The following is a 24,538-nucleotide window of genomic DNA, read 5'->3' on the forward strand; positions in this document are numbered from 1 at the left end:
GGATTTTGTTTAAAATCACTGACCACCATCATTTGTCCTCCTTCTGTCGGCTCTTATTGTGAAGGATGATGCATTCGGCCTCTCATATCTCATGTTTATCAGATCACTGTGACTGTTAGGCTGGTTGAGATCTATCTGTGTGTGTATGTATGTATGTGAGTCTGACACTGAAAGCTACTCAGATGTCACTCAAAAGTGGAGAATAACATTTTGCATTAGGAGAGAGGCAAAAGCAGTTTAGCAGAAACCTGGGGAAATGTACTGCATGATAGCACAAGGATAGTCAGGATTATAAATAAATCAGATTCTAGATCAATGCTGTAAACTGCATACAGGATATAATGGCATGGGAATAAAATGCAAAGTAGCCAAAAATTAAAATGGAGAATATTATTAATTGCAACTTGAACAAAAAAATGACGTACCATAAACCTTATACATCCGTGTCAGTACAATTTGTTCAGCAAAACGCAGGTGAAAAGTTAATGAAATTACAACTGATCATCTCTGGACAGGTATAACATGCAAGATATCACAACCTGCATTCAGACTAATAAATAAAGAAGGCAAGAGAGAACAAAGAAGTCACTTGAAAAGAGCTGCCTGAACACAGCCGATACAGTATACAGAAAACAATAAGCAATGAGCTGTATCTCAATCATCCTTTGGATTAATACCTTTGGAACAGTATAATCTGGATAAAGATGGGTAATAATTCAGCTTGTCATGTTTGGAAAAAAGGCGTGCATGATCCCAAGAATATCTATGCCACAGTGATGTACAGAGATGGCAGCGTCATGACACGGGGCTGATTCTGTGCAAATGGAAATGAATGTTAGGTAAGAATTCTTTTTATCAGCTAAGAAACAGAATCTGAAGATTGGAGACAATAACCCCAAAGACATGCATGACCTAGCTAATCTTAACTAATCACTTGACTTCAATCACACTGAAAATTCCTGGAGGCTTTTGAATTTGAGTCCATCATATGGTTTCTCATAACCTTGAAACATAGAAGACAAATTTCCAATCAGTGTTTTAACTTTTTTAATCTCGGTTTATGATTATACATACACATTTTTATATTTGAGTACAAAAGTCAAAATACCTTGAATTTTTTGAATATAGTGAACATATGCATTGGATGTACAATGCTCACAAAAATTGAACACTTTAATCACACATTGGATCTCAATAAACAAAATATTCAAAGTTGAAAATCTTTACTTATATACGTTGTGTAATTGTTGTGAACAAAATTGTGTGACAATGCTCAATGGAAACCAAAATCATCAACCCACTGAGGGCTAGATTCAAAATCACACAGAAAACCAAAGCAAAAAATTGAAATTACTGGCTGATAAACTGGCATGAATTTCATCATGGGAACTCATAATGTAAGTCAGTAGTGTGAATGATCCCCACATGCCTGTATTCACTGCTGACAATGACTGGGCATGCTCCTGATGAGATGGAGGATGGTGTCCTAGGGGGGGGTCTCTTCTCAGACCTGGATCAGGGCATTTGTGAACAGTCTGTAGTGCTACTTGGTGGCTTCAGATGCTCTGATACATAACATCCCAGAGGGTCTTAATTGGAATCAGGTTTGGCGAATGTGAGAGCCAGTCAATAGCATTAGTGCCTTCATCATCCAGAAACTGCCTACACACTTTGGCCACACAAAGCCAGGCATTGTTATGCACTAGAAGGAGCCCAGGACCCATTGCACCAGTGTCTGCCAATGGCTCTGAGGATTTCATCCTGATACCTAACAGCAGTAAGGGTATTGTTGGCTAGCATGTGGTCCTCCCCAGACCATCCCTGACCCACTGCCAAACCAGTCTTGCTGGATGATGATGCAGCCAGCATAACGTTCCCCACGGTTTCTCCAGACTCTTTCACGTCTGTCACATGTGTTCAGCATGAACTTGCTCTCATCCATGAAGAGAAAAGGGTGCCAGTGGCGGATCTGGCAATTCTGCTGTTCTCTGGCAATTGCCAATCAAGTGGCACGGTGCTGGGCTGGGAGCACTGGTCCCAGTAGAGGATGTCGGGTTCTCATGCAACCCTCATGGAGTCTCTTTCTGACAGTTTGGTCCTCGCACAAAGGAGCAGATACTGGTGTTGCTGCTGGTTTGTTGTCTTTCTATGGCCCTGTTCAGCTCTGTTCATGTAATGGCCTGTCTCCCGGTATCTCCGTGACAAGGACCTTAACAAAACAAGAGACAAATCAGTCAGGAAGGATAAGGAGAGAGCAATTGTCTGTGGCCACCACCTGAAAAACAAATCCCTTTTTGGGAATTGTCTTGTTGTTGCCTCTTCAGTGCACATGTTGTCACTTTCATTTTCACCAAAGCAGATGAAACTGATTCACAATTACTTATTCTTCCTAACTGGACAGATCGATTGATATTCCTAAAGTCGAAATGACTTGGTGTTGCACTGTGATGACCGCTAATGTTTTTGAGCAGCGTATAAATTAAACATGAAATACTAAAATTTCAGAATACTTATTCCCACTTCTTATATTTATTATGTGTTAAAACAACACTGCTATTTTAAGTCTGTCTGTTCTTTCTTTAGTCTTATTTATAATCTTTATGACAGTCTTATTTATAAAAAATAATGAAAAGCAAAAAAAATGATTATTTGCTTGCATATATAACTCATAAGTAACTCATCCTAGTGCTTTTCTATTTTATTTAAAGCGATGTTTTAAAGAGCAACATAAATTTAGAAACTTTTGCTGTGGCTGTTACTTGGCTCCGAAGCATAGCTGTTCATTAGAGCGTTGTTGGCTTCCTTTTCGTGGGTGGGTTGACAGCAAAACACGTGCACCTCGGCAGTGTGAAAATAGTTCAGTAATTGATGCCTAAAAACAGCCACATATAAATGACTACAAAACTCAGACACGGGCAACTCAGGGCTCTAGCTTTGTAAAAGATTCTACACATCTAGTAAAATATGCCATAAAATATATATAGTAGAGATTCACAACACCAACAATCTTTGATGGCGATTACAGTAGCTTTTTTGTAGAAGTCTGAATTGGATGGAAGAATTTTGGCACATTACTTTTTAGTCATTTTTTCTTCTGCCAAATGCAGTGCAGTGGTCTGAAGCATTTTTGAGAAGATCAGGAATCTAACTTTGAATGAATTTATATTTTCTTCCTTTTTTTCTCTTTAATTTGCTTTGCTGATAAACAAAGTGCCTTCCTAGTTTAGGCTTTTTGACAGAAGAGTCTCTCTGTGTATTGTACATTCATTTGCACATCAGTTCTGACCAGATTGCTAGTCACTGTTGGCTCATAGCATTACACTACCACTACCATATGTTACAGAGGGAATGGTGTTAATTGGCTGATGGGTTCACTTACATTTACAGCATACAAACTACTTAAAATTCTAATCAAAATGTTCCATTTAGTCTCATCAGACCAGAAGACTTACTGACATGTAGATGGAGAGATTTCCAGGCAATGTTTTGCATATTTTTTCAAGCAAGGCTCTGATTTTTCCCAGCTAGAGTTTCTTCTGTAAAGACTTTTTAAGGTAACACTTATATAGGGTTGGTCCATGAAAAAGTTATCACTTCTGACTCCAGTAAGTCAGTCACAGTGGCAGTTGGTGTCACAGTAGCATACCCCCTTGCATTGCAGTTCCCATAGCGACAAGCACCATGTGCTAGTGTTTGTTTTGGTTTCTGTTTTGGTCCTTCCTCTGACCCTCAAAATCATTTACACTTGTTCTGTGTTTAGTCCATGATTAGTTTGAATATCTCATGGATTCATTGTCTTGTTTTGTCTTAAACATGCTTAAGAGTTTGACGTGTTTCCAGAGAGCCTTGCTTCACAGTTTCATGTTAATGGTTTTGACTAGCTCTAGTTCTTCAGATTATAATCATGATTTATACCAGTTTATTATGCCTACCAATGATTAGACCCTAACAATAAACTCTGACCATGATTTCTGGTTTTAACTTTCAAACACTCTAAGTTCCGGCACTTCTTTCCCTGAATCCATGTTCCATTTGTGTCATTCTAATGAATGTTGACGATGTTTAGAGAGTTGTCCAGACGTAAATAGTGTGGCTTTATTCTCAAATTTCTCCATTTCTTTACTGTACTCTTCCTAACTGAGGTGCGTTAAAGTCTTTTCGTTCTTCTCTTGAATTAAAGGATCTGTTTCGGAATGTTTTTTGACCTCATTTGGATTTCTACTGTACACAAAGCTATGAGCTATTATCTTAATAATTGAAAACAGTTAATCCATAAATTTCTTATGAATGTGTTGACAGTCAACAAATGGACTGAAGCTAGGCTTTAAGTTAAAAGAGGTTTGAATCTTTCTTTTTAAAGTTTTAATATCTTCTTTTTCAATTTTAGAAAATTGTTGAAAGGCTTTGACTTTATTCTTTTCTATGACACAATGCACACTGTTTCATAGATCATCTGGAAAGCCTCTTATTTTACTATATGAGAAATCTGACATCTGAAAAAAGGGAAGTGGAAAAAATTGTTTGGAGCACTGAATAGTTTTTCAAGACTCTGTCACTTTAATTTGTCACCCAGAGACAAAACTTTCTATATAGAGAGATTATTTTTTTCCCCCAGTATTGTATTAAGGAAACAGGGTAGCATAATTGATTTAGCTTGTGCTTTCATTGCATTTAGTAACAATTCAGCATATTTTCATACACATTAGACCAGTGATAGGGTACAAACTCTTGTCCCTTTATCAAGCATACTAATACGTAGCTACTATTCCAGTCTAACATCACATTGCTGACTCTCAAGTCTTTAACATTTGGTGTAACTTCCTGTACTGATGAAAAGAGATATAGGGCAGACAAGGTATGGCTACTATTGTGGTAATTATCATTGGCAAGTGACAAGCAAGGGTTAAGATGGAGAAGCTCTCCTGCTTTCATGGGTGGGAATAAATCTTTGGATTTCTTATTGAGATCATGGACTTGCAATTGCCACTGGGGCTACAAATAAGGGCTCTGACCTTGAGCTTTCATTAAACACTGCTATAATATGTTGATAAACAGACTGCTTTGAACTTCTTTGCACCTGAATATTTTTCTTCTCTTGATGGCTAGATGAACCACCTTGACCTAGGCCCTTCACCCTCTCTGCTTCAGGGATGCTGGCCTGGACCTGCACTTCAGATTCCCTGTCTGTGATATTCAAAGAAAATAATTTTACTGACAAATAAAGGCATTTTCTTCTAGATATGTTCTGTTCATGAACATTGAGGTTGAGATGGTATCAGTCAACATGATGTCTCCTTTGCATTGATCAGAGGGTTGTATTATGGAGAAGGGCATGTGTGGGCTGTAATGGCCAGTATTATTATTTGTGGCTTGCTGATATCTTTCATGCTGGAGCTTGATTGTGGTGAGCGTAGTGTGTTTTATAGGGTCAGCTTTATGGCTGTGGCTGGCTGGGTGCTGCTGATATGGTTTATAGATGTTTTGATTGTTCCTGAACTATAAACCCTTGTCTCTTTCATAACTGAAATTGAACTGTGGATTTTCTGAGGAATTGAGTCTCCATATGTACATATATTTTCTGTAAGGGCTTTATACAATACATGAGTTTTTTTCTGGAAACTTTCTTTAGTACGCTAAACTTTTATATAATGTTTACATTATAAAGTGTGCATGTGTGTGTGTGTGTGTGTGTGTCTTGATCCATGCAAGGCTTTCTTCCTTAAAATATCAAGGTGGACAACATGCTTTAACAAATGCAGTAGAAAAACGTTAGTCTGCGTATAACTAAGATGTCTTTGAAGGTAAGAAACATTGATAGTTAAGAATGTATTACCTCACACCGTGAATACCAAGTTGTTAGATAACTAATTTCTTTAGCAAAATGGACAAAGGCATAATGAGTTCAGATTGTTAGATACACTTGAAACAATTTTCATACAAGTAAATTTACAATTTTCTCCATTTTTATTTTTAGGGGTGACAAGACAATAGTTAAGATGCAAGAGAGAAGCACATTTCAGTTCAGGAAACTCTATGTCTATGTACTGGTTATACGGTGCAAAGTTATGTATATTTAAAGTGATTCTGTAAAGTTAAAATACAGAAAACAATGAAAAACTGTAACCACTATGCTAGAAGTATAATAAACTTTGTAGAAATAAATCAAATCAGAATTTGGCTTTGCTTGTAAAATGGCAGTTTTATAAGCAAGTCAGATATAGTGTCTATTATTTTCTTTTAAGAAGCCTGACTGATCTAGTCTACTTCGTTACGCAAGAGTACATTGAAATAGTTTTCTATATGAAACAGACCCACACCTGACAGCAGAGAAGGCATAGAAATACACTGACAATGAGCAAGTATTGTATCGTTGCCAGACTGAACAAATCCAGGCTTTAGCCAAGAAGAAGCCCAGCTGGAGTCTCTGAGTTCTCCGTCTGTTGTTCTTCTGGCAAATAGGTCTAACACTCTTGCTCTCTTTATTTGTTCCATCTCAATAGGAAAAGTCTGGATTTGTTCAGTTTGAGGAGAAACATGAGATCTAGCATACAGCATGACTTGCTGAGTATGTCCACCTTTGTTTTCAGCCATGTTTAGTGTATTTAATTTGAGCCACGGCTTAAAGGATTACATTTACCCTATTGTGGTTTCCTTGAATGCATAAAACTGATCAGGACACTATTTGATACAGCATCCTGCTGAATAGAGGTGTGATGTCTGAGGTTTGATTACCATCCTGGTAATGATAATAAAGTGAGAAGTGACTATTAGAAAGGCTCTGTTGTAAACAAAGCACATTAAGCTACCACGGGCTAGCTGCTTAGCAATCAAGCAGCCTGCTCTATATGTATATATGAAGCATTGTGCTGTTGTGCTGTGAAATCTTTTAGTTGCATTACCTTTAGTTGTCTTTGGATGTGCTTAGTCTACCTGGAGCAGTGTTATTCCCATTAGTCCAATGCAATCCTAGCTAAGCCATGTGACTAGCTAAACAAGACTGGGGGATTTTGTGGTGTCAATCAGGTCTCCATATATTTACTACATTTTCTCCTTCTGACAAAAAAAATACATTTTTTTTTCAGGTTACTAAATGTCAGGATTTTACAGTACATCAGAAAGCTGACAGGGAGAAAATTGTTCAAAGCAAAAAGCATCTGGCGGAAAAATCAGTGATGTATAACGATGATAAAAGGATGAAAGGAATTCTGGGACAAGCAGTGTCCAGTAAAAGAACAAAACTGTACATTTAGCTGCATGGTATGCAGACGTACTGCTCAAAAAATTTAATATGTTCAGATTTTTTTGGAATTTTTTTTTTCTGTATATCTAAATTATGCCCATTTCCATGTGTATATCTGTTTTCTTTCAGTTTTTTCTCTAACACCTCTTGCATGTTAGCTGTGATGCATGACATTTCAAACTTAGTGCTTAGTGTTAATAAGTAGTACTTCCTGTTGAGGTGTGTAACCTCTGACCCTTGTGTCCCAGGTATTCCTTCCAGGATGAGGAGGACATGTTCATGGTAGTAGACCTGCTACTGGGAGGGGACTTGAGGTATCACTTGCAGCAAAATGTCCAGTTCACAGAAGACGCTGTCAAGCTTTACCTGTGCGAGATGACCCTGGCACTGGACTACCTGCAGAGCCAGCATATCATACACAGGTGTGTATGAGACCTACTGAATTAACACACCATTTATATATGTGCATATTTGACAGGTAAGGTTGTAGGATGAAATTAATTGTAGTTAGACAAGCTTGGAGCAAACGTTTTCCATATTCACACATACAAACCCAAACACAGGCCAATATGCTATAACAGTCTGATTTTGACGCTATAGTTTTACTTCTACACACTCTTACAAGAAAGGATATTTACCATTTATACCAGTGCACTGGTGGCAAGTGGAATCGAACTCGACTTGTCTGAAATTTTCTGTCAGTATAAACAAATGAATTATTTTATTGCTGAGCATATAAAATGAGTTGGTTTTCAGTATGAGATGTTTATATCTCTGTTGTGATAACCTTACACAGAATTTTAGTTGTTGAAGATGCTTTATATGGTTTAACTAAAGATCATTTTAGATGTTTATGAACAAGCACATGCAGAAATGGATATATCACCATTACTTTGTACATTTTATCCTTATCTTATGATATGAACCTACAAATTCTCAAAGAACTGAGTGTGTACACTACTTTATTATGAGCCACAACTGTGGTGTGTGACATGACAAAGAAATTCAGTGCTGAACATGGACACAACAAAACATTTTTTTGGTAAAAAGTGTTAAACACTTGTGATATCTTTATATATTGTATTGGAACATGGCTTGGCAGTTCTGACAATTCATACCAGTGTCTCAGTGACTGCATGAGACTATTAAAGCCTATACATCTATTATTCTGCCACCATCCTGACAGCTTTATTGATTAGTTTGAAAGCCTTGTCTGTCACTCACAGAGTGCTGCTTCTTCTATAGAGTTTGATTCAGGGGTGACCCTGACCACATACGTCTACAGATAAATGCTCAGAGTTTAGACTTATCATGGGCTTCTATCAACAATCTATGAACCATTAGCTCCATTCTGTAAGCTTGTAGCTTTTCCCTGTGGTGTCTCTGTTACCTTCAGGCCCACAGACATTGCATCCACTCAATTGCATTTCTCTCGAAGGTAGTGTTTTAAAAATCACCCCAAGGCCTTTGCAGGCCATTTACTGAAGACCAGGCTGGTTTTATAATTGGTGTCACATATTATTAGTGCTCTTCTACTGATTCCCTTTTATTACTCTTCATTTTGAAAAGATGTGGATGGTGTTCAAGTTTGTAATTACAGTCATCCATCTGTTCTATTGTGGGGTGAAGTGCAAGCCAGGACAGTGAATTAACTAAAGCATTAGATATTACAGAAACAATTCTGGAGCCAAGGCTAAGAGTCTATTATACTATTAATTCATTTATTCTCCTTCAGTTGTGTGCTGTGCCACTGTACGGCCCTATTAATCAATTAATATATTAAAACGAATATTTGTGGATGAATATGTATCTATATGAGTATACCTACATTGTCATGTATAGGCTTGAAGAATGACATATCAGTAAGAATTTCACTGTGTGTGATTATAAAGAATATTGCCGCCTTACAGCTCCACGGCTTGATCCTGAGTTCGATATTGTCTCTGTAGAGAAACCTCCTCCTCTGGGTTTCTCCAGGTTCCTGACACCTTTCAAAACATGCCCGTAGGTGGATCTGCTGAGCTAAATTGCCCCTAGTTGTGCATGAGCGTGTGAATATGTATAGAGTATGTATGGTGCCTTGTGATGGACTGGTTCAGGGTGGACATCCAGTATGTCACCTGTTGTTCCCAGAATAGACTCCAGATCCACTGTGACCATGACCAGAATAAAGACCTTACTGATGATGGATGGATGGATGATTGTTCATTTTTGTATAGCATATGTGTGTATAAAGGTGGTAATGTGAGGCTGTATGCAAAAGGAGGACAACATATGTGTGTAACCTCACACACTACATTATGTTGGTGGCTTCTGTGTACTTTATAGTTAAAGTTTGATTAAAGGTTTTATTGAAAATGAATGAACACCCTTTTTTGCACAGTATGCATCACAACATTTAGGGTTGCTAATGGTTCGGCCTGCTGCTTTTAAAATCTGCACAAATTACTTAACACAGATAAGTTAACACCTGTGAGGAATACTGGATTAGATGATTATTATAAAAGTATATAAATGTATTCTATATATTAAGATGTGACCTATTCATCATCATTTCTGCTAACCCTATTGTATAAGACTAAGCTGTCACTTTTACTGATTTTCTAAGTGTGTCTTGCCCGCAGGGATTCGCCAATGTAAGTTATTCCTCCGACCCCAGACAAAGCCTCCTGCTGTTATCATTATGACCTTTCAGAAAGAGGCACAAAGACAACTCGCTGTGCGCATTAAGTGGCAGCAAAAACTTCACAGCTTGGGCACATATTTATCCATCAACATTACAAACACATCAACAAAATCTTTCCTTTTATTTATGTCTGTATAAAGCCACCAAACTGAAATTAGCAGCAGATCAGTGATGATTATGTTTCTTGCCATCTCTTGCATCTCTCTCCTTGGTCTGTTCCTGTGGGACAGTCGTGGTGTCCAGCAGGCTGTATTCAGGCTCTGTAGACTCCACACGGTAGTCTCCGGAGTGTGTGCCGTTCTGTTCCACACTCTGGACTCCTGACAGGAAATCGGTCTCGCCGTGCAATTATTTTGTTGCACCAACTAGAGGAGATGTGTCTCCTAGCAACAGTCCTAGCTGCCATGTCATGTTGTCCAAGGAGGTAAAATTAGTCCATGCACAGAATTCCAGAACAAAATAAAAATATATATTTTCCTTCTAACTCAGTGTTAAGGGATTAGGGGGTTTTTCCACCAGATGCTTTTGCTTTGAACAATTTTCTCCCTGTCAGATTTCTGATGTACTGAAAAATCCTATGACATTTAGGAACATGACAAAAAAATTTTTTTTTCCTCAGATGGAGAAAATGTAGTAAATATATAGAGGCCTGAGTGACACAACAAAATCCCCTAGTTTTGTTTTCCAGGCTTACATCATTACATCTCAGGCTTATATCATTATTAATGCACACATCGTAATTACTCCATATATATTGCAAAAAGGAAGAAATATATTCATTTACAGATTATTTCACATTGTTTTTTTTAAAAAGGCAGACATGTTTTTAACATTTCTTTCTAGAAAGAAGAAAATTATTTTAGCAAAATATTTGATCAGAATCTCACAATGAACCATAACTGATGAATTCAAGACATTTTGTTGTGGAATTTGGACACATTTTGTTATGTTTAGGATTGGGAAGATTGAATAAAGGATAAAGGAGTTACTAAAGTAAATGAGTGGGAGAAGAAGAAGAAGAAGAAGAAGATAATCATTTCTAATTAATATACTATACATCCAGCTGAATATCTTGTTCCTTCCTTTTTTCTTGTTTTGGAGTTTTAATACACGCACAAGGCTTTAGCCTGTAAGATATTTAGCAACTATTTTGTACGTGTAAGCTGTATAATAGGAATAATATGAATCCCATGTTCATGAATCTAATCATCTTGGCTGACTATAAGCCGTGTGGGATTGTTGTCTTAATTAGCTGTGTTGGAAGTGCAGTGTGTGTTTGTGTGTTTGTGTGTGTACACGCATGTGTGTATAGCATGGTGGGGTGTGTTGGCAGTGTGTGCCAGAGACCCCACAGCGAGGAGTGTGTGTGTGCTAGAGGCATGTATGTGTGTCCTAGGCAATTAGCAGGCGTGGAGAAATCTATGAAGACCCCCTGAGAGATAAACATTCACACCAGGAAAGGGCAACAAGGCACTTTCTAACTCAGAACATACACAGATAGACAGGCGCACACATACACACACACACACACAAATTCTGCACAAGCAAAAGAAAAGCATATCCAAGTAGAAGCATTTTGTTTTATTAGTTTGTCCCTGCAGGGTAGCTATTTTCGTTGTCAGCAGAACTCTTACACAGGGATTAGTGCAGTTTGGCACTGACATTATATGGTTCACTAAAGCCTAACTGAAATAGCAAAACTTCTGAAATTGCATTTTTCTTTTGCATGGTTTATGGTACCTGCCTTATTTGGTAACAGAACAGTGAAAAACTAGAGATATCTCCAGCCACAGCTCACTGATCACATTACTTTTCCGCTATATCAGACCTTTCCAAATGGTTTCAGTAGAATCGTTATCACTGCACTGCTGCAATATTACTTAATCCTGCAAAGAGTGCAACTGATCAAAAGCTTTTGTATGTAATATAATATATGTAATAGTGATGATTTGACTGTATTTCCTTTGCAGGGATATCAAACCAGACAATATTCTTCTGGATGAACAAGGTAAGGCATGTGTGTAAGTCTTCATATAGCAGGTTCACTAAACATCTCAGTAGACATATGAAAGTGGTCCAAGGTGACATGTAGGAGATGCGATCCCGCAGGCTGGCAGGCATGGCGACGGTAACACAGTCTGTCTCCGTGCACTAAGCCATGCTCAGGGTCATCCAGCCCATAATACTTTACTGAGAGATACAGACTCAAGGACAAGTTGTTCCATTAAAACCATCACTTGTCTATATTTTTGTGCAGTATAAATGCTTCATTCTCTGGGTTTCTCTTTTGGTATTATACTCTCCAAGCAAACCTGTATCAGTGAATGGATCACACATTGCATGAGATGCCAAGGATTTTTGAACTTTTAAAAGCCAGTAAAAGGGATCTGCCTTCATTCACTCAGCATAGTAGAACTACAAAGGCCCTGAGTGTCCTGAATGGCTGCTTTGTGGGAGTTGTGGCTGCGGTTGCTTTAAACTGGTTGTGTCTTGCCTCAGGTCATGCTCACCTGACTGACTTCAATATTGCTACAATTATCAAAGATGGAGAAAGAGCCACGGCTTTAGCTGGAACCAAGCCGTATATGGGTACAAAAGCCTTTAGCATCTATTTACATTGTTCAGAATATTTTTTGTTCATATGGTAGAATTTTACATAATTTTCAAAATAATACATGAACTGGTATTTACTTGTCTTTGTCCTTTACAGCTCCTGAGATTTTCCAGTCTTTTGTAAGTGGTGGGACTGGCTATGCGTTTGAAGTGGACTGGTGGTCATTAGGGGTCACCATATTTGAGGTCCTGAGAGGATGGGTGAGTGGTTTTAAAAAGAGCCTTCACTCACTGAGCTCATATAATAGTAGTTACATTGCTCTAACACATCCTTTTCCTTCTGTTTCTGTCTGTGGGCACTTTCCACTAAGCATTCAATAGCAAGAAACTGTCAAACAGGAACTGAACTCAGGGCTACACTTCTATTTTGTTGTCTTAGAGAGATGAGGGGTGCTCGGCTCAATTACATTTTATTTATATAGCACTTTTAACAATAGATGGTGTCACAAAGCAGCTTGTATATAGATGCAGTGTTAGATCTTTAATAAGCAAGCCCGAGGCTGGCAGTGGCAAAGAAATCTCTCTAAGATGACATGAGGATGAAACCTTGAGAGTTAGGGGGGAGATGGGAAGCCGGATGTCTACTACTTATTTGTAGTATAGTATAAAAACACATAGCCTGACATCAGAGAGAGGGAGAGACATCAAAACATCCCTACTATAACTTTCAATACCCATAATCCCCATTTAAATCAACTACATCATTATTTCAGCTGCATCATTATTTGTCTACTTAAGCAGCTTATATTAACCGCAAGAAGGAAAAAACATTCCCAGTAACAAGAAACTTCCCAAAGAGGAACTAAAGAGACTTTTAGTAGAAAACTACATCATACATTTGAAGCACAATGGCATCATTGTCAGGTCAACTTTAGTTGAACAGCATATATTAGATATTAAAACCTGAATCTTTGTTACTGGTCCTGTGACCAGCAAAGCTTTTAATTTTCTGATGCAGATGTTTTGGTACTTTTTGTATTTTGTGCAGTGGCATAAGAGTTGTGTAACAGATGCCTCCTGAAGTGAATGCAAGATGTTATCATTACGATATATCATCCATCTGATACCGCACTTGTTTACTTAAAAATAACATAAAACATCAGACAACAGAACAAAAGTGATCTGAACAAAATTAATGATGCCAAGCAAAACAGACTGCAAGCTATGCTCTGTGAAATGATGAAGAGTAGGAACTGGAGGGCTCCAGAGTGATGCAACACAAAAAAAATGCTCTTCTTTCTATCGTCTGGAGATCATGAGTTTGAAGTCTGAAAATGTCACAGCCACTGGGAATCACAGTGATACTAGTCAATCATGGGCGTCTGCGAGCTCATGGATGTGGAAAGGGGCAGATAACACTTTCCTCTGAATGTGTTAAGCCTCCACATGATGTAGCATGACTCAGAAGAGGCAAGTGATAGCCATCACCCTCCCTACTTGGTAGCTGACGTAAGATTTGGCCAAGCCAATATTTGAGGAAACAAAAGGAGCTAGAGGATCTTCCTAGAATCTTCCTCCTGATGTCATGTCTGTATGAGGTCTGTTATGAGGAGTATATTAACTGCAGTATTGAAGCAAATACTGCCGTTAAAGCTGATTATGTTGTTCCTGATATCAATCTCTAGCCATTCTTGACAATGAGGGATTTAGATATAAATAAAACAATAAAACATACATGTATAGAATCACTTTCCCAAAGTAAAAGAAAACCCTCTCATCTTCATTGGGATGCAATTTGATCAAAAATGTCATTCTCAGTAGTACTTTTTTAACGTTATTATCATTGTTGGGATATTTTGAATTATTAGCTCTGTGTTGATGTTTCTCTCTTTAACTTAATCTCTTTAATCACGCAGAGACCGTATGATATCCATGCCAGCAGCTCAGTGGAGTCTCTAATGCAGCTCTTCAGCACAGTCAGCGTGCAGTACTGTAACTCCTGGCACAAAGACCTCATCTCCCTGCTGCGTAAGGTGAGTGTGTGTGTGTGTGTGTGTGTGTGTGAGAGAGAGAGAGGGGGGGGGCATGCATAAATAAACAGTTTCTTGAGAGAGATGTTCACACCCATTAAAAAGTTGAGAAGTCAGAAGAGTGGATAAAAAAAATAGTGGAAAAGTAAGTAATATTAAATTCACTTAAAAAAAAATATGTGCATTGGCATAACAAGAGCAAATTGAAAATATTGAGAGGAGAGAAGGGACTGGTATGAGATGGTGATGAATAAGCAGAGGGAGGAATTTTTAAAAGCTATGTGAAAAGGAATGGAGAGAAAACTAATTGGTTCTGAGGACGGAAGAGGAGATTGAGGAGAGAGTGCTGTACACAGCAGAGAGCGAGTGGGTTTGAAACTCACAGAGACAGAAAGGAGGAACATAATGAGGCAATGTAGGAGTGAGGCCGAGCCCAAGCGAGAGATGATGGAAAGCTGGAAGGTTGGAAGCATAATGTATAATGGGAAAGGAATGGGCGGAAGGTGACCAGACCTAAAAAGGGAGAAATACAATACATAATCAGGCTGTGAATAGAAAGCTGGAAAGAGAGAGAGAGAGAGAGAACTGTATGGGAAGGGGGTGTGGGAAAAGTAGCAGGAAGAGAAGGAGAGAGAGAGTGGCAGAAAAATAATGAGAATGTGTGAGAAAATCAGGGGTCATCTTGAAGGGGTCAGAAACATACAAGATGTCCACGGTGCTGGAGAGGTTAGAGTTAAGGGCATTGTGTGAGACAGGAATATCTGCCTCTATTTCTCTCTCTCTTTCTCACACACACACACAAACACAAACAGATGTACAGACACTTACTGTCTTCTTTTGTAATTGCTGGGTCTCAGGTTCTGTCTTAGCACTTTTGACCGAGATGTCCATTTGTCTCATCCATGCCTCTGTAGATCGATTGCTTCTGTCTGGACTGTGTGGAGACTGTCTGCGCCTTCTGAGAATAAAGCAGCAGCAACATGTCCAAAAATTACTCAGATATGATTTCCCTGATAACATAGCGCATCCCATCAGATGGGCTGGGAATCTCGTCACTAAGCGATTTGAGAGTAGTAAAGTATCTCACGATAAGCCTGGAAAGCTGTCATCCTTTTATAACTCTATCAGCCCGTTAATAACAGAATAGCTTTTTATGATCACTCCCCAGACAGATGGGCCTGTGTTATCTCTCATCTCCATCACTCCAGCTCTCTTATTTAAAACTAATTGGCCCTGAAGACTGTCTGACTAATGCCAGTGGTGACAGATTGACTTGAATGGCTTTGAATTGGCAAGAAGTGAAGTTTGCTATTTGCATATCAAAAGGAAGGCATGTAATCATGCAGCTCGAAATCCACTTTTTTGGAAGATGGTTCAGAGCACAGCATGATGCATGATATAGCAGTTTACCTATTTAACTCATCTGTAAAGGGACAATCCAGTGTTTTGAAGTCTAAGCAGCATCAGCAGCAGACGTGCAATTATCACAAACATGAATTTAAGTGTGAACAGAACTAATAATAACCTGTTTGGTCCAACTGTTATGTAATATAAATCAAAGATTAGCTACTGATTTGTCACTGAAATTGAAAATGTCATTGTTAACAATAATTCAGGTCTAACGTCATTATAGTTGAATAGTAATGGTCTTGGAATAAATAAAAAAAAGTTCTAACTTTGTTTTATTCAACTTTCCAACATTGGAGCATTACAGAAAGCAATTCCAATTACTTATATGCACAGAGGAGTATGTTGATAAAACATAAACCAAACCCTAATGAAACTTTAATCCAATCTAAACCCCAACCCTAATGCAGCCCTAACTCAACCCTAACCCCAGTGCAGCCCTAATTCAACACAAACCCAATACTAGCAATAACCTTACACTACCTTATCCCTAACCCTGGCCAATCTCTAACTCAATCCAAACTCTAAACCTAGCCCAATCCTAACCTAGCCCAGTCTTAATTTGAAACAAACCTTACCATAACTCTAACCTAAGCCCAACCCTTTAGTCAAACCTAATGCTAGGTACATCCAAAGCCTGGGTCAGCACTGAGTCTAGGATCATAATCACTCTAGCCCAACCCTAATACCTTTAAATATTCATTTGAGTTAGTACTGGTTTGTGCTACATAGTGGGATAAAGATTTTTCCAATTGGATCCAAATTGTTTCCAATAAAATGAAGTGCAGAAAATTTTAAACCAAACTTTTGACTGGCAATATATGAACTATGTGTGTCAACTATGTGTGTTTGTGTGGGTGGGGGGAAAAAATAGAAGATTGGAAAGAATCAAGCTTGATGTGTTTATATTTCAGCTGTTGACAGTAAATCCGGAGCATCGATTCTGCAGTCTTGCCCACATGCAAACAGCCCCCTACCTCTCAGACGTGAACTGGGATGCCGTCTATGAAAAGAAGATGGAGGCTGGATTTGTTCCCAACGTAGGGGCCGATTAAACGCATCCGCAGAGTACACAGCTCACACAGTAGCCAGACATAAACACAAACACACAAAAATAAAAAGCATGTTCTACCTACACAGATTGGCACACCAACTGAATAAGATGACTAAACCATAATGCATACTCATGTTTCATGGGTTTTATATATATATACATGTGTATATATATATATATATATATATATATATATATATATATATATATATATATATTTATATATATTAATATATATTAATTATATATTAATATATAATATATTAATATATATTAATGTTGTAAGAAATGCATGGCTTTTATTATTCTTCACCACTGTCTGGTTTGTCTGTTGCGTGTGGGTGAACACAGAAAGGGCGTCTGCATTGTGACCCCACCTTTGAGCTGGAAGAGATGATTTTAGAGTCTCGTCCACTACATAAGAAGAAAAAGCGTCTGGCTAAGAACCGATCGAGAGACAACAGCAAAGATTCCCAATCTGTGAGTAATCATCACCGCTGATCTGGATGTACTTCGAGGATTCACTTCTCTCTGCCTCTCTTGAAATTTTAATTTAGATCTCTGTGGATTTGCTTTAAAAAAAAATAAATCATTCTAGCCCTTTCAGCTATATGAATATGAATTTCAATATCAATATAAATAAGATGTAGATAAACTGTAAATGTGAATATATTCATACAATTTTACTGCACATATAAATGTGGCACTAACATCCTGAGCTCCGTGATTAACATATATTAAATGTGTAAAGGACATCTGTGTTTTCCCATTAGAATTTTTGAATAGAAATGTATTCTTTCAATATCTGTCACCTCATCATCGTACTCATGTCAGAATCCTGACAGCGCCAAAGCCTTCAGTAGCCAGGATCCAAGGGAGCAAAACTGGCTGTGCTCTCTCCCCTGTCAATCTCAGTGACACTATCCATTCATGGGTGTCTTTGGCCTCATATATGCAGAACAGGGTAGATAACACTTTCTGGACTGGCTTGGCTGGCTTCACATGTCTTGGAGGAAGCACATGTTAGCCCTCACTCTCCCTGGCTATTGTATCATAGCGTACTGCAAGGGAAGACCTGGCTGATGGATAGGAATTGGCATGTGAACAAATTAGGGAAAAAATGGAAGGAAAAAGAAATTAGCATAATCCCTGGCCCATGGGCTGAATGTCCCTGTTTTATTTCATACTGCTGCATATCTTACCAATGATATTACTGTCTCTTAAAGTCCTGACTATTTATAGACTCTCACATCCAGTAAGAGGATCTCCATTTTATTAAATGTAGCCAGTACCACTGTGCTTCCTGATCTGCAAGCTAATGTAGGAGTACAGATAGCTTCACTAGCAAGGCTTCCTCAGCCTCTGGAGCAGATGATCCTCCATTATTACCTGGATGATTAAATTATGAAGCTTTCAGTACTGTTGTTAAACCCTCTGGCACTTTCAGATGTATGAGACACTATTTTTAGGCCACGTCAAGCAAAAAAAACAAAAAAACAAGCTAAACACAATATGAGGTCTGGTCTCCACTAAAGCTTTGTGAGCAGAGCATTGTGAAGAGAGAAAGGGGAGAGGGCCAGCTGTAATCTGGAAAAAAGAGCTGATTGGTTTTATACACGCTGCTGGTTTGGTCTGTGTCAGGCTGACCTGTGACCGCTTGTGCTTTCTGCAGGAGAACGACTATCTACAGGAGTGCCTTGAAGTCGTGCAGCAAGAGTTTGTGATCTTCAACCGAGAAAAGTGAGACTGCGTTTTTAATACTTTTCAACTATGCTGATGTTAAGCAACTAGACTGTGTGATGCATTCATTAAGCTTTCCCCATGGCTTAGCATCATTTTTCTCCAGAGGTATAATTTGCTCCATTACGTTTTTGCTCTAACGCTTTCTCCTTCAGTGAAAGCACATTCTCAGAAAAAAAAGGTACAGAGCAGCGCATTTTCTTGTTACTGCATTGTGACCCACAAGGGTACATTTTTTGTAGCGTTAGTAAGGGTATTTACCCGCGAAAGTGCATGTATATACTTTTATAAGCTTTTATAAGCACTTTAAGGTACATTTACAGATACATACTAACAGCTACAATATGTATACCCTTGAGGTCCAACCCAGCAACAAGGAAAAATATAAATAGATAAATGGCCTTGTGCTTTGTGTTGGCTATGAATGTAGAGCCCTTGTTTATTGACAGGAGAATCTGTATGCTACAATGCACGGACACTGCGTCTGATATAATTTATTACCTGGTTTATTATTTAGTAGAGTCTGCAAGTTCTACCATCGCAACCTCTCCTGCAATTTGTTACTATCTCTATATTTGGCACCGCCTCATTACTTATGACTCTTTATCCATGACGTGTAATGTCTCTGTGACAGATGGACAGAACTGCTGAATGTACATGTAACATCACACTATAGAGTGATGTGCACTCCAATACATGGGAACTGTGCCCATTCTTTTGTGTTTTATGTGTCAGGTTGAAGAGGAGACAAGAGGAAGGCTGCATGGTGGGAGAAGGGGAGGGAGCAGAGGGAGAAGCGGAAGGAGAAGGCGACCCTGACCGAGAGGGAGAAGAGGCAGAAGGCGGGACAGAGGATGAAGAAACCGAGCCCGAACCCGAGACCTCTAAACTGAGCATGTGCGGCTCGGTGTGCTCATCTCCGGGCAGCTCATAGATCCACAGACACAGCACCTCCTGCTGGTCTCTTAGGCGTCACTGCGCTCACCATGCCTATAAAGCCCTAACTGCACCCAGTACAAAAAGTGCAACCAATTAGGGCTCTGAAACATCTCTTTTCTCCATTCCCAGTTTCATTCATCTCAGCACGGTTTGGGTTCTGCCTATACGAGCAACGACATGGCCTCCATTTTCTCGTTCTCTACATGGCCTCTAGAGTAAGCTCAATCTTCTATGCAACATTATCTGTACAGCATGATTTAAAGTAGACATTTTAGAACTAACAAAGCCGCACCGAGAGCGCATGATGACACACAGAGCAATAGGACTCTGCCGTAAGAATGTTAACGTGACAAGGGCGGCCAAATGAGAATGCTGTTTGTGTATTAATTATGAATAGGTGAAAACACTCTGAACTTTAGACTTGCTATGTTTGCTCTTTCAGCTGCTCCCTCTGAAAGTGGGCTGCTATTTACTAGTCATTAAGCATTCAGTTCCTTTCTATAGATGTAATTCCCAGATAGCAAGTGAGTGATGACCCAGTGCCCGCCCACACATACCTCTTTCATCCAGCACACATTCTGCTGCGGAATGACAGCCACAACTCAAACACAATGACACCGTACAGTATCTCAGGCATGATATGGTGCAGTTGGATCACCTTTGGTCCAAAATTGAAAAAAAAAAAAAAAAAACACTGCACAAGCTTTAGATATGGTTCATTGGGGCTTTTTTGATCCAGACTCTAAATGCCAGGAAAACCTTAAACGTGGCTGTTTACACATCCACTTTTGGATTACAACACTCTTCCCAGAACTGACTCTAATGTGCCTAAACCTAAACATTTGGCCTGGAATCGTCTGCTATCTGGGAACAATCTGGGATTAATTGCTTAGCAACAAAAATAAAGAGCAAGACTAAAAATGTGACTCGAGTGACCATGTGACTATAACTGTCATGTTCTGAATGTCTGAGAAAATAAAAAATGTCCGTAGTATGTCACAAGCAAACAAAAAAAAAATCCAACTTCGGTGACTTTCTTAACCTTTGCGTCAGAATCTGTTAAGATGTTAATGTTAATGGCTTGGTTTTTCTGTATCTCTGTCTTGATAAACTTGCTGCTTCTGGCCAGCACGCTGTTCAGTGGTTGGCACTTTGATCTATGTTTCTCCTCCTGACTGTTAGTGTTTATCATGTAAGATGCTTATTGCCGAATGATTTGATGTTCAGTGTAGATTACACTGCAGTGCGTTCAGTTCACAACTCTAGTGCTCTTCCATTCCTGCTGCTTAGGACCTGCTGATGATTTTCACTTCACCAGGGGAATAAGCTTTATTGACCTCTGTAGGACACCAGTTTAAGATTTTGTTTCGATTAAGTCAATTTTTTAAAAAAAAATACTCTGTAAAAATAAGCATGGTAGGTGCCATTTGAGGTCCTGCGTTGATTTGGGTTAAGCACTCCCCCTAGTGGGCCGGATGAGGCTTTTCTTTTAGAGTAGCAATGATTCGATACTATATAAATACGATATTGGTGATGCCATCCATCTGAGTTGTGACGTTGGGGCATGTAGCATTCTGCGTAATTAGGCAACACGGTTTTACAACTTGTGTTGAACAATTATGTAAAACATAGCTAGAAGCAGGACCTTTTCTCCACAGTTTTATGTGGGTGCGCATATCAGACTGAAGTATTAACAAAAATCCGAATGAAATAGTTGTAATAGAATAAAAGGCAGTTGTATGAAGCTATATCTTCATACGGTGACTTCTATTTCCAAGTGTGCAGGCACAACTTGTAGGCAAAAAACGCCAAAGCTTTTGTACCATTTGCATAGCTGTTTCTAAATAAAAAAATGAGTGCCTGTACGTTTGCATTTGTCTGTTTGATGTGCGTGTATGTGTGTGTGTGTCTGTAATTATTGCTGTAATCTGTGTGTCTGTGTGTGTGTGGGTGTGTGTGTGTGTGCACATACGTGTGTTTATGTGTGTGGGAGTGTGAAAGTAGTGCATAGGACCAATGTAATAATTTGTAAAGAAGCATTTATTGTGGTAAGTAAAAGAAATCATGGAATGTTTCTGGAATTAAACATAAATTCTATTGTTAGCCTCAAGTGGACATTAATTCACTGTAAGCTATTGATTACTATACTGATACCATAGCATATTGAATAAACATTGACTTCTTTTGCATGTACCCCTATTTACAAAGACTAGAATGGGGGTGATCTGGGGGGAAAGGCATACGGTTGTAGTTATATTTCGCTTTGCCATACACACTCACCATTGAAATGAAAACTCTTACTCATTGGGATGATGACAACATGTTCACCAGTGACATCAGTGCTCTGTATCGCCATCCAATTTTCATACTCTAGGACTGCGTTATCAGCTGTTTCGACTCTACAAAGCAAAGCATCGTCTTCAAATAATTGTGGATGGCATGATATGTATCAATAGACTCTGTTTAAATTTTGGCATCCCATAGTTTGTTTTAATGATACTGAAAAATAATAATAAAATGTTTAAGGGCACTGGCTCTGTCTGTTCATAAGAAATCAACATGAAAATGCAGAATGTTTCTTCGGTTTTCCAGGAACATGCTTTTTTCTTCAGAGAGAATTGTTCTCTATACATTATAATCATTTGCATTCATAGAGCATCCTCTTCATGCCCAAGGTCAATTTAAAATTCTATTAAGGAAACAGAAAAGATAGTAAGATGAGAGGTAAGAGGACTGAAAGAAAGGGTATGTTCTAGGATTCTAGATTGGTCTTGAAAGAAGTCTGTAGACTGGTGTAGGAGAATCTGGAGCCCCACCGCAGAATCTGCCCACCGGATCACAACCAGTCTGGTCTGTGTGGTTCAGAGCAGCAGTACACGAGCACCAGGCAAGCTGACTGTGCGAGCTGGAGTGTAAGGATAGGAAAAAAAATGTGTGAGTGAAAGAAAAAATGACACCATGCAGTGCTTTAAATGTAAGGAGTAACTGAGTCAATATCAAGCATGAGTCTCTAAGGCAAGCACATAAATCAGTCAGGAGCATAGAAATATTACTACAGGCATTAAAACAATTTTTGTAAGCAAACTGATTTTTAGAGAAGATGGATTTCTGTTTCAAATCAGAATTTCTTAGTTATCGAAGGTCTCAGTTTTTAATCAAATATTTGGAGTTAGGTTTGTTGTTGCAGTTCTGATTTGAAACTGATCAGATATTAAATATTTACTGGACCACGATTTCTTGAAGACATTTCTGTGATAAATAACAATGCTGACAACAGCTACCCAGATAGCAAAATAGGTCTGGCCCAGATCTGGCCCACACAATGTATTTACACTCTGCCCACATACCACAAAGAATGACCGCCCTTTGGTGGCCCATGTCTGGTTTGCCAGAGGTGGGCCAAACATGGGCCAGCACTGGGCCACACCACATAAACCAAACCATAACCAGACCACATCTGGCATGCCGTCATATAAACAGTGCCATCACTGCCAGACCTGATCCGCATCTGGTTGACATACCATTTGCCATGCCAGAACTCAGTGCCAGCTTAATGCCAGATCTGGCCCAGACCCATCTGCTATGTGGATAAAGTTTTCATTAGATGGAAATGCAAGCAGTGATGTAACAGAGTTTCACACAGCCTTATACAGAAATATGTCAATTTAGAAAGCATAAAATGTATTCTATTAGCTAAGGCACATCATATTTGTGAAATACAGCTGACCATTAATCCAAATACTAGTTTAAAATCTTTAATATTGCTTAATATTGTAAGCTATTTAAAAAAATATTTTGGGCAGGTTTCAGGATTCAAATGGTATAAAAAATATCAGTAATCAACTATGTGCTTTAATGCCGACTCTGATACATCAGAAAACATACATGATGGGAATTTTGAAACTATACGTATGACTTTTTAATCCCTCAAATCCCAATTTAACTCCAGTTTAATACACAAAGTATTTTGTTAAACTGAAGATTTCAGATGTGTCTCAAGGTATCTCAAGGTGGACTGTGTTTATTGTCCGGTGCCTCTAATGTGCATCATCAGAACTGTAAAACCTGCAACCCAACAATACTAATGACTATAATAAAGCCGCTCTGACGTCCTGACTGACTGGTGTGTGGACTAAATCAGGCTTTAACAGCAGGGGAGAGAGAAAGGTTCCTGAGGAGAAGTCTTCTTAGTTACTTTCCTAAGAGCCTTTCACTTCAGCTTAGAAGGTCTCGCGTCTGCATGTGACATGTGATAGTAGTACTATAGCACAGAGATTCCCAAACTAGTCATTAAAAACAACCAGAAATGAAAAGTTGATGAAAAGTTTTGGTTTGATTTTTGTTTTTTTATATATTGTATGATTTATCTTTATTTAAAAGACAAAATTCTTTTTATTCTATTATCTGAATTATTTGAATTTTAAATGCATAAACACTCGCACACACACACACACACACACACACACTTTACAGCTAAAACTCCACCAAGAGCAAACATTTAGAGTTATTTATTTGTAGGGATTTGAAAATGAAATGGTTGAAACAAAAGTTGCCATGTACTAAGTGGTTGAATGCGTCTGACTTGAAATAATGGCTGATGATAGATGAAATTCTGATCTATAACCTTATATTCATCCTTTCCTCTCAAACACAAATGTCTTCAGTGTGGAGCAAAAACGAAAGGATGTGCCTTCCTGTTCCAGTGCTTTCGGAGGGGACTATTAAGCATTAACTTTTGTGTTTCATGGTTTTCTCCTCTCACCTCCAGCTATTAAGTGATAACACTGAGCCTGCTTTAGACAGAAATACATCACAGTATAGAAAATAATGCTCTATTATTTCTCATTTTTGGAGCTCTACCTACCCATACTCGCTCACATCCAATCTAA

At 38.6% G+C, this 24,538-nt stretch overlaps 1 protein-coding gene across 1 annotated transcript in view; it reads left to right on the forward strand.

Moving 5' to 3' along the window:
- LOC131350840 (serine/threonine-protein kinase 32C-like) overlaps nt 1-21,518 on the forward strand; it is an 89,123-nt gene extending 67,605 nt beyond the window's left edge. Inside the window, exons 4-12 of the mRNA XM_058385777.1 lie at nt 7,489-7,662; nt 11,897-11,934; nt 12,426-12,515; nt 12,637-12,740; nt 14,396-14,512; nt 16,831-16,956; nt 17,322-17,450; nt 18,643-18,710; nt 19,446-21,518. Coding sequence (XP_058241760.1) covers nt 7,489-7,662; nt 11,897-11,934; nt 12,426-12,515; nt 12,637-12,740; nt 14,396-14,512; nt 16,831-16,956; nt 17,322-17,450; nt 18,643-18,710; nt 19,446-19,644 — 1,045 coding nt within the window. The 3' untranslated portion in view covers nt 19,645-21,518. The remainder of the gene's footprint in view (nt 1-7,488; nt 7,663-11,896; nt 11,935-12,425; nt 12,516-12,636; nt 12,741-14,395; nt 14,513-16,830; nt 16,957-17,321; nt 17,451-18,642; nt 18,711-19,445) is intronic.
- The last annotated feature ends 3,020 nt before the right edge of the window (nt 21,519-24,538 follow it).

The sequence above is a fragment of the Hemibagrus wyckioides genome, linkage group LG03 (genome assembly GCF_019097595.1).
Source record: "Hemibagrus wyckioides isolate EC202008001 linkage group LG03, SWU_Hwy_1.0, whole genome shotgun sequence".
NCBI classification, from domain to species: domain Eukaryota; kingdom Metazoa; phylum Chordata; class Actinopteri; order Siluriformes; family Bagridae; genus Hemibagrus; species Hemibagrus wyckioides.